The sequence below is a fragment of the Tasmannia lanceolata genome, unplaced genomic scaffold (assembly GCF_043159265.1).
Source record: "Tasmannia lanceolata isolate RefF3 unplaced genomic scaffold, GAP_Taslan_0.1 ptg000019l, whole genome shotgun sequence".
Taxonomy (NCBI): Eukaryota; Viridiplantae; Streptophyta; class Magnoliopsida; order Canellales; family Winteraceae; genus Tasmannia; species Tasmannia lanceolata.
This window is the reverse complement of record NW_027518696.1, coordinates 16914994-16928718: the sequence shown is the minus strand read 5'-3', so window position 1 is coordinate 16928718 and position 13725 is coordinate 16914994. Positions and strand designations below refer to the sequence as shown.

Genomic DNA, 13725 nt, shown 5'->3' with positions numbered 1-13725 from the left:
CTGGAGGCATACGCCGAGATGCCCATCTGCACCGTTGATTCATCATAGTGGGGGCGAGATTTGCCTTAAGGACAGCAAAGATTATTCGTGCCTCAACTCGATAAGTGATCTAACGATTTCTTTTTCCTTTACAGATTATTATTGCAGAAAATAGTATTATTGATCTCTGTCTTCAAGTTGTGAGATTAATTTGTTATAAGGTATTCTCGAATCCTAAATTACAAATTTGCACATCAATTTTTCTAACACTAAATATATCCATAGTTTAAGGTGCTAACTGTCTTTTCAATTCAATTACTAATTATGTTTAAATATATAGGTAGAATGTACCTTTTATGTGCCGCTTTTTTATATTTAAAAGGATTGTATCAGTGCAATTGGCGACACACATGTTAGTGCGCATATACCTGCTAAGAAGCAAATTCCATATCGAGGGAGAAAATTAACTACATCCCAAAATGTTATGAGCACATGCTCATTTGATACGAAATTTATATTTGTTTATGCTGGGTAGGAAGGTGTTTCTATTGATATTACGATATTCTTAGAGGCAATAATCAATGAAAGACAAAAGTTTCCCCATCTACTTGAACGTATGATTCCTTAATTATTGATTAAGAATAAAAAAATTTTCCATATATATTATAATAATTTTACCTATATTTTTTATACCACCTTATTAAGTATTATACCATCGACTCCGGTAATACAAATATGCCGGGTTTTTTAACAACTTACCGTGGTGAGCATTACCCCTTGCAACAGTATAGGGGTACAAGTTGAAATTCAATAGGAAGAAAAGAGTTATTTAACTATCAACATTTACCTCAATGTAGGTGTATTAAAGTCTCATTTTCTGATCCTCAATTTCATGCCTCTTTCCAAGCTTTCAGAGCAAAAACTTATAATGTTCATAGCATGTACGCTTCACAACTCCGTACGAAGTGAATTGTAGATAGATAGGGAATTCATAGCGTTCGCAAGTGAAGTCTTTATTATAGAGGACGAAAACAATGAAATAGATGGCACAATGCCTGCAATCAGTAGTAGTCAGCCGCGACGATCAAGGCAAAAGATATTAGTTAGGAAGTTCATTATGAATAAAATGATTAGAGAGCATGGGCTACCGCGGATTTATAATCGTTTTTTTAATGTTTATAATGAAGCAGAAAATATAGAGATTTGATCGGTTATAGAAAAGATTCATTTTATTCATTTTTACCAACTTATACGTTGTTGTTGTTAACTATCAATTTATATCCTACTTATAAATGATTTCCTGTTTACACGCAACCATGAAAATAATATAGGATTTTGGTTATTTTTAGCTCACTGCACTGGATGTAGGAGTTGGTATATTCTCTTATGATCTCTTAGAATTACTTAATTCTTTTTAACTACTACTAACCCATACTTTTTATACTTTGTACTTTTAATTTTGTTCGTCTGCAGGTTTTTTCGACCTAAGTTAGATTGTGATTACGCTTGCGACTTAGGTCTTTCCTTGGGATATTTGCTGAAGTAACGCTTATGTAGTTCATTTTTTCATAGGTCCCACATGAAGAATTTTGGTGTTGGAATAGATTGTCAAATTGAAGTTTCATCTTATTCAACAATTACGAAAGTGTTCACCACTTGAACTTTCAATTGATATTCGTTGGCTTAGAAGTTTCAATGAGAGGGCATAATGGTGCTTTGGTTTCAGTTAAAGGGGCCACCTAAGGTTTTCATTAACAATGTGAAAATTAGCAAAATCTGAGAAATATCCCCTTCGAATTTTTTCGAATCTTGGCATATACAATACTTAAAGTAGCAAGTCCAAAGACATAACTATGTAATAAAGATTTCTAATCACTATATTTACAAATATATCTTCCTTATGAATGTTTCTTCTTCTTTTTTTCTTTTTTAAAGAAAAAAATTATAAAGCAATTTTTTGGGAGTTCCGTGCATCGCACGGGTCTGCAACTAGTTTCTATTGATATTACGATATTCTTAGAGGCAATAATCAATGAAAGACAAAAGTTTCCCCATCTACTTGAACGTATGATTCCTTAATTATTGATTAAGAATAATTTTTTCCATATATATGATAATAATTTTACCTACAAGAGAAAAAAATTCTATTCTAAAAAATAGAAAATTCATTCTTAGAAATGAGTTAAAAAAACCCGATTCTAATTCTAGATGCACTCTGAAAAATAAGAATTTTCTGGCTTTGAGATTGAGAATCAAGAGAATGGTTAAAGAACCTAAAATTTTTCATACATCTATAAAGCACCTTAATTGAACGAAAAGAGCATAACAAAAAAATAAAAATTGGAAAAAGACATTCTTGTCATGAAGAAATTCTCACGACATGTCATGCTAAAATGTAAAAGTCAACGAATGTTAAATGTACTAGTGACGTGCATCCAATGGGGGAGCCATTTCATCTTATTTTTGCAAGGGCTCCCTTCAGTCTAGCATTCCTCTTATTTTATTATTGCAGGGAACTGACAAAAATCTACCATATTTGGATAATGATACACAATACTCCAGATGCTATTAAACACTCAATCTGGATAGTGGAAAACTAAGTAAGTGGTGCCCTTATCAAAATATGGCAAGAGCAAAAAAAGCATAATTTGAAATTCCCCACTACCGTATTTTGGTAATAGCACTCACGGATGCATCGAGCATTGCAATTGGGGCAGTCTTAATGCAGGACAAACACCCAATCGCCTATTTCAGTAAAAAAATGACACCAACAATGTCATTACAATTAGCATATGTCAAGGAATTGTTTGCAATCACTGAAGCGATAAAAAAATGGCGACAATACCTTTTGGGTCAAAAATTCAATATTTACACAGATCATCGTAGCTTACGAAACCTCATGGCTCAGGTGATCCAGACACCAGCTCAACAACAGTACTTATGTAAACTGATGGGATACAACTACTCTATTGTCTACAAAGCCGGGAAGAGAACCAAGGTGCAGATGCCCTCTCTCGTATTGAGGACGATCGTCTACAACATGGGGGACCTCTTCATGGGGAGTTACAAATGGCAGAATCAAAACCAATTTTTGATATTTCAAATCAACTTCAGTTGGAAAACAAGACTGATAAAGAGTTGTTGGCTCTTCATGAGAGTATTCGAAAAGGGTTGGCATCACCTGCATTCACTGTTCAAAATGGCTTACTCTTTCATAAACACAGGTTATTTGTTGGATCTACTTCCCCTCTCCGGCATCAAATTATGCATGAATCCCACAATACACCACAAGGAGGTCATGCTGGGGTCTTCAGAACACTACTAAGGATCTCTGCAAATTTTTTCTGGGTCACACTACGAATAGATGTGAGACATTTTGTCCAACAATGTCTGGTTTGCCAGCAAACCAAGTATTCTACCTCTCCTCCACTTGGCCTGTTACAACCTCTGCCTATACCAGAGTTGATTTGGAATGATGTTGCTATGGATTTCATTACGAGATTAACCCCTTCGTCCGGGTTTACCACCATACTAGTGGTTATTGATCGCCTAACCAAGTATGACCACTTTGGAGCTCTTCCTAGTTCATATAACACAGTCAAAGTTGCCAAATTGTTCACTGATATGATCCTTAAGTTACATGGGCTTCCCAAATCAATTATATCTGATCACGATCCAATTTTCCTCAGCAAGTTCTGGTCTGAACTCTTTAAAAGGAGTGGAACATCTTTGAAGATGTCGTATGCATACCACCCTCAAACGGATGGTCAATCCGAGGTTTTAAATCGATGTGTCAAACAATACCTACGAGCTTACACTCATGATAAACCCAATCGATGGCATAACTACTTATCATGGGCAGAATACTAGTACAACACATCCTTTCATTCCGCCATCAAGATGACCCCTTTTGAAGCAGTCTATGGCAGACCACCTCCTTCAATGCTCCAATATATTCCAGGTTCATCTCAGATTGAAGCTGTTGATGACGAACTCTCTCATCGTGATATGCTCCTTGCTAAACTCAAAACCAATTTGCATCAGGCACAAGCTCGAATGAAGACATTGCTGGATGAGAAAAGGAAGGATAAGGAATTCGAAGTGGGAAGCTGGGTCCTATTGAAATTACAGCCTTATAGGCAACAATCAGTAGTTCATCGACCTTCCCAAAAACTCAGCAAAAGATTTTATGGGCCATATCAGATTGAATCTCGCGTTGGTAAAGTGGCTTACAAATTAAACCTACCAACAGGTAGCAAAATTCACCCTGTTTTCTACATTTCACTTCTGAAACCATATTATGGTCCCTCTCCGCAAATTGTCTGTACTCTGCCTGATCAAAGCATAGATAATCAGCTAGTCATTTCATCCCTAGCCATCGTCAGTGTTGGACAATTTCAAATAACTTAAACAGAAAAGTCAAAGATTCTTTTGTTTTGTGTTTAAAATTTGGAGGGAAGATTCAAATTAAAGTTCTCCCCCTCTTTATTTGAAAACTAGAATCAATTGCATGAATGGGGACTTGAACCCAAGACCTTGATGTGTGTGTGTGAACATTGTGCTCTCTAAACCAAGGCAAAACAAATAGTCCCACATAGGAGCTTGAGAGAATTTTTCTCATCCATATAAGCTGGAGAGTTGGAGAAAGGCTTGAGCCTTCAAGGGGCTTTAGAATTTGTTGGGTCTTGGGCTTTTAGAAGAGCACAAGCCCATGTGTAAAAAACACACACGCGCGCGCGCCTCGCCTCGCCGGGCCGTGGGCCGAGGTCCAGGTTTGGGTTTGGATTTAAATGAAAAGGTTATTTTATTGCAAAAAACCGTTTTAATTTTTACCCTTTGGTTTTAATATGGACACACCACCTTAATTGCAAAGAACCGTTTAAAATCTCAACGGTCACAAAAATGACTGTTGGGAGAAAACAGAAAATAACACAGACATTTTTGCACTTTCTGTTCTGTTCTTCTTCCTCCTTCGTTCCGTTCTTTCTGAGCACAGTTCCATTGGTGATTCTAGGTGGACCAGTCAGCGAGTGCACGTGGACTGGGGCCAATTTTGGCTGTTTTATCTTAGAGCGTCGGTTCGTAAATTCCGGTTGCACCGGTAGGGGGAGGATACGATTCTTAAGGAGAGTGACCAGTGGCACGACTCAGCCTTATTCTTTTCAATCCGATTTCCACAGGGTTTTTTCAATCAAACAGATAAGTTCTATTTTATTTCTGATTCCCAAACAGAAAGATATTTTTTCATTTCAAATTGCAGATTTTTTGGGTTCGAATAAACCATAGATCAGATCCATATTCTAAATATTATTGCTTTCCAACAGTCTTAAGAACCGAATCAAAACAGATCTGATCTTATGGCTACTGATAATCCAAACCCAATTTCTGGTGAGAATTCCAATCCAAATTCTGTCGTTCGAACACCTATTGGGAACAGAATTCTCAATACTGTTCCTGATTTTTCCAAAATCGAACGACTAACTGGTTTGAATTACAAAAGGTGGAAACAACAGATCTTGTTTGCTTTGCAACAAATTGGTGTTGCTTTTATCCTTACCCAACCAAAACCAAATGAAGAAACTGCTGATTGGGATAATGCAGATTATAGCTGCAAAAATCATTTGTTGAATGATTTGTCTAATGAACTTTATAATATCTATTATTCCTATGAGCATGCTGCTGATCTTTGGAATGCCATAGTAACTAAATATGAATTAGAGGATGCTGGAAATAGAAAATATGTGATAGGAAATTTTTTAGACTTTACTATGGAAGATGGGAAACCTATTTCTGCCCAAATAGATGAGTATCAGTTTATTATTGGTGAATTAGCTAAGGAAGGTATGAAATTACCTGATACATTCATGGCTGGTTCTCTCATTGAGAAATTGCCTTTGTCTTGGAAAGATTTTAAAATCGGAATGAAACACAAGACAAAAGAATGGGCCTTAGACCAAGTGGTTGTTCGGGTTAAAATTGAAGAGAAAAACAGACTTAAGGATAAGCAACTAAAGGCCAAAGAGTACACCTCTAAGGCAAACATTGTTGAAACCAAGAATGATGGATCTAAGAATCTGAAACCGAAGAAGGATAAGAACTTCAAGAAATCAGGACCTAAGAAGAAAGGAGTTTGTTTTGAATGTGGAAAACCCGGACACTATAAGAAGGATTGTCGACACCGAAAGACTGGTTCATCCAATGCTAAGGTTAAACTAACCGAGGCAGATATGATTACAGCAGTTGTGACTGAGGTGAACTTGGTGGAAAATCCAAAAGAGTGTGTGCTGGATACAGGTGCTACCAAGCACATATGTGGAGACCGAAGTTCCTTCTACAACTTCACTACAGTTGATGGAGGAGATCAGGTCTATATGGGCAACTCACAGACCTCAAAAGTCATGGGCAAAGGCAAGGTCCTTCTGAAGTTAACTCCAGGAAAGATACTTGCATTGCAAGAAGTGCTGTATGTGCCGGATAGACGGCGGAACCTGGTGTCTGGCGCGCTCCTCAACAAAAATGGACTAAAGCTCACTTTTGAAGCAGACAAGGCGATCCTTAGTAAAATTAATGTATTTGTGGGAAAGGGCTATAATGCCAATGGTTTGTTTGTACTGAATGTACTTGAGATTACGAATGAAAAACCATCTTCTTCTGCTTACATAGTTGAATCTTTTGATATATGGCATGCTAGACTAGGTCATAGAAGTGCACCTTATATTCAAAGACATTGCAACTTAGGTTTAATAAATGAAAAAATTGAACCTAGTAAAGAAAAATGTGAAATTTGTGTTGAAGCAAAATTTACTAAGAAACCTCACTTTAGTGTTGAAAGAAAAACTGAATTATTAGAGCAAATTCATAGTGATCTAGCTGATTTTAGAAATCTTGAATCTAGAGGAGGTAAAAGGTACTATGTAACCTTTATAGATGACTACTCTAGGTACACTAAAGTATACCTTCTTAGATCTAAAGATGAGGCTGAAGAAACCTTTATCAAATATAAAAATGAAGTGGAAAATCAGTTAGATAAAAGAATTAAAAGACTTAGAACAGATAGAGGAACAGAATACTCTATAACTAAGTTCTGTGATGATAATGGTATTATCCATGAAACCACAGCCCCATACCAACCTGAATCAAATGGTATAGCAGAACGGATGAACAGAACCTTAAAGGATATGTTCAATGCAATGTTAATAAGTTCTGGTTTACCCTTAAACTTGTGGGGGGAAGCACTTCTGTCGGCATGTTATATATATAATAGGATACCTCCAAAGAAGAAGGGTCAAATATCATATGATTTATGGCATAACAAGATGCCTAGTTTATTTCACTTAAGAGTTTGGGGTTGCTTGGCTAAGGTTGGAATACCTACACCTAAGAAAAGAAAACTAGGACCTAAAACTTGTGACTGTGTATTCATAGGATATGCTCAAAATAGTACTGCCTATAGATTTCTGGTTTTGAAATCAGTTGAAAATATCCTAGAATATAACACTATAATTGAATCTAGGGATGTTGAGTTCTTTGAACATCACTTCCCTATGAAGAAAGAAATTCCTAAAAAACCTAGTAATGTTTCAAGAAATCAAACAGAAACTGAAAAGGAATTGGACCCTGAGTTTCAAGAACTCAGAAGAAGTAAAAGACAAAGGAAAGAAACAAATCTAGGAGATGGGATGTTCACCTATCTAATAGATAAAGATCCTGTAACTTATACTGAAGCTGTAACTTCTCCAGATGCTGTATTCTGGAAAGAAGCTATAAAAAGTGAACTAGACTCCATAATAGAAAATCACACTTAGGAACTAGTGGACCTTCCTCCTGGAACTAAAGCACTAGATAGCAAGTGGATATTTAAAAAGAAGCTAAGACCTGATGGGACAATTGATAAGTTTAAATCAAGGCTAGTAGCTAAAGGCTTTAGACAGAAGAAGGATATAGACTACTTTGATACTTATTCTCCTGTTGCAAGGTTGTCCACCATTAGGATATTATTAGCTATAGCTTCTATATATAAATTGGTAATACATCAAATGGATGTAAAAACCGCTTTCTTAAATGGAGATTTAGATGAAGAAATCTACATTAAACAACCTGAAGGATTCATTGTAACTAGACATGAAAACAAAATTTGTAAATTAATCAAGTCACTGTATGGCTTGAAACAAGCACCTAAACAGTGGAATGACAAATTTGATAGTGTCTTAATTACAAATGGCTATAAGATAAATGAATCTGATAAATGTGTTTATAGTAAGTTTAATGGTGATGAAGGTGTAATTTTGTGTGTATATGTAGATGATATGCTGATTATGGGTACTAGTTTGGACATAGTTAAATCTACTAAGAGATTTTTAATGTCAAACTTTGAAACCAAAGATATGGGTGAAGCTGATGTAATTCTAAGAATGAAAATCATTAGAAAAGAAAATGAAATAATATTGTCTCAATCTCACTATGTAGAGAACATTCTTAGGAAGTTTGGACAATATGATAATTCACCTGCAAAGACACCTTTAGATTGTCAGGTTCACCTAAAGAAAAACAAAGGTGAGTTGGTATCCCAAAAGGAATACTCAAGTATTATAGGTTCAGTGTCATATTTAATGAACTGTACTAGACCTGACATTGCACTAGCAGTTGGAAAACTCAGTCAACACACTCATAGACCAGGGCATGAACACTAGCGGGCTTTGACTAGGTTGTTGAGGTACTTAAAAGGTACAATGAACTTTGGACTGTATTTTAGGGGATTTCCTGCTGTCTTAGAAGGCTATAGTGATGCGAATTGGATCTCTGATTCAAGAGATTCAGTGTCTACCAGTGGATATGTATTCACCCTTGGCGGTGGTGCGATTTCTTGAAAATCGGTTAAACAAACATGTAGTACAAGTTCCACTATGGAAGCAGAATTTATAGCCTTAGCCCTAGCAAGAGCTGAAGCCGAATGGCTCAGGAATTTTATGGCAGATGTGCCTTTATGGCCAAGGCCAGTTCCCTCGGTGTTTCTACACTGTGACTGCCAAGCTGCTTTAGCCAAGGCAAAAAATAAGACCTATAATGGCAAAAGAAGGCATATTCGCCTGAGGCATAATTTGGTAAAGCAATACTTGAGTGAGGGAACAATAGCACTCGACTTTGTAAGGTCGAAGAGGAATCTGGCAGATCCTCTGACAAAGCCACAGATAAACAAGGTGGTTTATGAGGCATCGCAAGGAATGGGGTTAAAGCTCGTGCCATGAACCATTAGTGATAGACACCCAACCAATGTGAAAGGAGATCCCTGGAATTTGGTTCAATGGGTACTAACAAGTCACCGGATGGTTTGTTAACACTATCACCCCCTACTCCTAGGTGCAAAATGTTGGAAGATAGTGTTCACTGCAAATGAGAAAGGATGAGTTATAGGCTCTTAATCAGTTCATAACCTATATTGGGTGGTATGTTACTTGCAGTGCATACTTGATGACTGACCTAAGTAAATGTGGAAGTAAGGCCGCCTCCTATGAGAATTTAACGAGTAATTCTCTAGAACATTCATGAGAACCAAGAGGGGAACAAGGCCAAAATGTTCCAAAACTGTGATTGAATCACCAAGGAATCGATGGTAGGGTGTGGGTGACAGGTTAGTCGGTTACACCTACGAGGAAAGGTTAAAGGAGTCTAACTCTACCCTTACTCGGTAACGTAATCTGTTTATCCTAAATATCGGTTGAAGTCCAAAAGACACCGGTATGAACCCGCTCTATTATTCTAATGTGCTCAGATACTTCCGTTTTTCAAAAACTGTAACTGTATTTTGAATCTTGTGGGGGATTGTTGGACAATTTCAAATAACTTAAATAGAAAAGTCAAAGATTCTTTTGTTTTGTGTTTAAAATTTGGAGGGGATTCAAATTAAAGTTCTCCCCCTCTTTATTTGAAAACTAGAATCAATTGCATGAATGGGGACTTGAACCCAAGACCTTGATGTGTGCGTGAACATTGTGCTCTCTAAACCAAGGCAAAACAAATACTCTCACATAGGAGCTTGAGAGAATTTTTCTCATCCATATAAGTTGGAGAGTTGGAGAAAGGCTTGAGCCTTCAAGGGGCTTTAGAATTTGTTGGGTCTTGGGCTTTTAGAAGAGCACAAGCCCATGTGTAAAAAACACACGCACGCGCGCGCCTCGCCTCGCCGGGCCGAGGTCCGAGGTCCGAGGTCCGGGTCTGGGTTTGGGTTTGGGTTTAAATGAAAAGGTTATTTTATTGCAAAAAACCGTTTTAATTTTTACCCTTTGGTTTTAATATTGACGCACCACCTTAATTGCAAAGAACCGTTTAAAATCTCAACGGTCACAAAAATGACTGTTGGGAGAAAAAACGTTACTGGCCTTTAATGGTGGCTCTCCCCAACAGACATTTTTTCTGGTCTATAAAAGGGGACGAGACAGATTGTTTTGAAAACAGAAAATAACACAGACGTTTTTGCACTTTCTGTTCTGTTCTTCTTCCTCCTTCGTTCCGTTCTTTCTGAGCACAGTTCCATTGGTGATTCTGGGTGGACCAGTCAGCAGAGTGCACGTGGACTGGGGCCAATTTCGGCTGTTTTATCTTGGAGCGTCGGTTCGCAAATCCCGGTTGCACCGGTAGGGGGTGGATACGATTCTTAAGGAGAGTGACCAGTGGCACGACTCAGCCTTATTTTTTTCAATCCGATTTCCAGAGGGTTTTTTCAATCAAACAAATAAGTTCTATTTTATTTCTGATTCCCAAACAGAAAGATATTTTTTCATTTCAAATTGCAGATTTTTTGGGTTCGAATAAACCATAGATCAGATCCATATTCTAAATATTATTGTTTTCCAACAGTCAGTGAGCGAATTGTTATGCAGAATGACAAACCAAGCAAACAAGTGCTAGTTCAATGGACGGGTCTTTTACCTGACGACACTTCCTGGGAAGACTTTTCAGACTTATAGCGTCGCTATCCGACTTTCAACTTGAGGACAAGGTTATTTTCCAAGAGGTGGGCATTGATACGAATGCAGATCAACAGGGTGTAATAGATCAAGAGCTGAGAAAGGGTGTGGAAAGCTTGAATACAGAGGATGATCCAAACAGGGGAAAACGGATGAAGCGAAGGCCCACATGGATGGATGATTACATTAGCACTTCTAAATAAATCCGGATTAGTTAGTTAAGTTCACTAGTTTACTCTTTTAACTTCAGTTTGTTGTAATAAAACCCAAGGGAATATATGGTCATGTGCAGGATCTGTCAGTATAACCAATTGACAGTGACATTTTGTTATAAGGGAATGCTCATTGGATAGAACAGAAAGCAATAAATGAATTAATTACTTCTCTATCTTCTTCTCTTCCTCTCTTTTCTCCTTTATTCCTCTGTTTTTTCTTCCTTAATCACCATCTCTGCACAACTGAGAAGCTTCTATCTTCCAACTCGAGGTTGCAGAAGCTATGGGAGAACCACAAAGGAACAAATGTCTCCGTTTATCCGAAGAAGAAGAAGATGATGATGATCAAATCCCAGCCGTTGATACTGCATGTGGAGCAAACTAGATTTCAACTTGATAGGAATGAGGTTGAATGAGGAGACTGATGAGTATAAGGAAATTAAGAATATATTTATGAAGGGGATGATGGAGATGGATAAAAAGGAGAAGGTGACCGCTATCCATTGCTGCTTGTGTGAGGAGGCCAAGAGGGAGGGTCTGATATATGGCTTGATTGAATCCAGAAATTAGAAATGTAAATAAATCAGTACTTAGCTTTTGTAGAAAACGTTTCTGTAAAACAGATCGAGAAAAAGAAGGCTGAGTCGTGCCACTGGTCACTCTCCTTAAGAATCGTATCCGCCCCCTACCGGTGCAAACCGGGATCCGCGAACCGATCCTCCAAGATAAAACAGCCAAAGTTGGCTCCAGTCCACGTGCACTCGCTGACTGGTCCACCCAGAATCACCGTAGAACTGTGCTCAGATCAGAACGGAGGAAAGGAAGAAGACAAGCAGAAACTTTGATGTTTTTTTTCTGTAAAAAAACTATATCTCCAATGGTGCTGTTCTCTTCTTTTTATAGATGAGAATATGACTGTTGGAGGATAATTAATCACCATTAAAAGACAAAAACGTTTCTCTCTTAATTACCATTAAAAGACAAAAACGTTTCTCTTTTAATCACCATTAAAAGACAAAAACTTTTCTCTCTTAATTACCATTAAAAGACATAAACGTTTCTCTCTTAATTACTATTAAAAGACAAAAACGGTTTTGGTTTTGAAAACACACCACAAGCACACTCACCAAGGTCTTGGGTTCAAGTCCCCACATATGCAAAAGTCTTTTGCTTTAAAACAAGAGAGGGAAACATAATTTGAATCTTCCCTCCAAATTTTTTAAACAAAAAGAAAAAACATCTTTGACTTTTCAAATCTTTTTATTATTTTGTTTAAAAATTCTAACAATCCCCCACAAGATTCAAAATACAGTTGAAAATTGAAAACGAAAGTATCTGAGCACATTAGAAAATAAAGTGGATTCATACCGGTGTCTTTTGGACTTCAACCGGTATTTAGGATAAACAGATTACGTTACCGAGTACGAGTAGAGTTAGACTCCTTCAACCTTTCCTCGTGGGTGTAACTGACTAACCTGTTATCCATACTCTACATTCGATTCCTTGGTGATTCATTCACAGTTTTGGAACATTTTGGCCTTGTTCCCCTCTTGGTTCTCATGAATGTTCTAGAGAATTACTCGTTAAATTCTCATAGGAAGCGGCCTTAACTCCACATTCACTTAGGTCAGTCATCAAGTATGCACTGCAAGTAACATACCACCCAATACAGGTTATGATCTGATTAAGAGTCTATAACTCATCCTCTCTCATTTGCAGTGAACACTATCTTTCATCATTTTGCATCTAGGAGTAGGGGGTGATAGTGTTAACAAACCATCCGGTGACTTGTTAGTACCCATTGAACCAAATTCCAGGGATCTCCTTTCACATTGGTTGGGTGTCCATCACTAATGATTCATGCCACGAGCTTTAACCCCATTCCTTGCGATGTCTCATAAACCACCTTGTTTATCTGTGGTTTTGTCAGAGGATCTACCAGATTCCTCTCCGACCTTACAAAGTCGAGTGCTATTGTTCCCTCACTCAAGTATTGCTTTACCAAATTATGCCTCAGGCGTATATGCCTTCTTTTGCCATTATAGGTCTTACTTTTGGCCTTGGCTAAAGCAGCTTGACTATCACAGTGTAAAGACACTGAGGGAACCGGCCATGGCCATAAAGGCACATCTGCCATAAAATTCCTGAGCCATTCGGCTTCAGCTCCTGCTAGGGCTAAGGCTATAAATTCTGCTTCTATAGTGGAACTTGTACTACAAGTTTGTTTAACCGATTTCCAAGAAATCGCACCACCACCAAGGGTGAATACATATCCACTGGTAGACACTGAATCTCTTGAATCAGAGATCCAATTCGCATCACTATAGCCTTCTAAGACAGCAGAAAACCCCCTAAAATGCAGTCCAAAATTTATTGTACCTTTTAAGTACCTCAACAACCTAGTCAAAGCCCGCCAGTGTTCATGTCTTGGTCTATGTGTGTGTTGACTGAGTTTTCCAACTGCTAGTGCAATGTCAGGTCTAGTACAGTTCATTAAATATGACACTGAACCTATAATACTTGAGTATTCCTTTTGGGATACCAACTCACCTTTGTTTTTCTTTAGG

General features: G+C 37.6%; 1 protein-coding gene across 1 annotated transcript; it reads left to right on the top strand.

The window, feature by feature from the left end:
- The first annotated feature begins 3879 nt into the window (after positions 1 to 3879).
- On the top strand, positions 3880 to 4389 carry LOC143852372 (uncharacterized). Its single transcript, XM_077361754.1, has one exon. It carries the CDS (start codon positions 3880 to 3882, stop codon positions 4387 to 4389), a length of 510 nt encoding a protein of 169 aa, XP_077217869.1.
- Positions 4390 to 13725: the final 9336 nt, after the last annotated feature.

What these genes read in the sequence shown, in the direction of transcription:
- LOC143852372 (XM_077361754.1), top strand. Translation starts at nt 3,880, where the DNA reads ATGACCCCTTTTGAAGCAGTCTATGGCAGACCACCTCCTTCAATGCTC.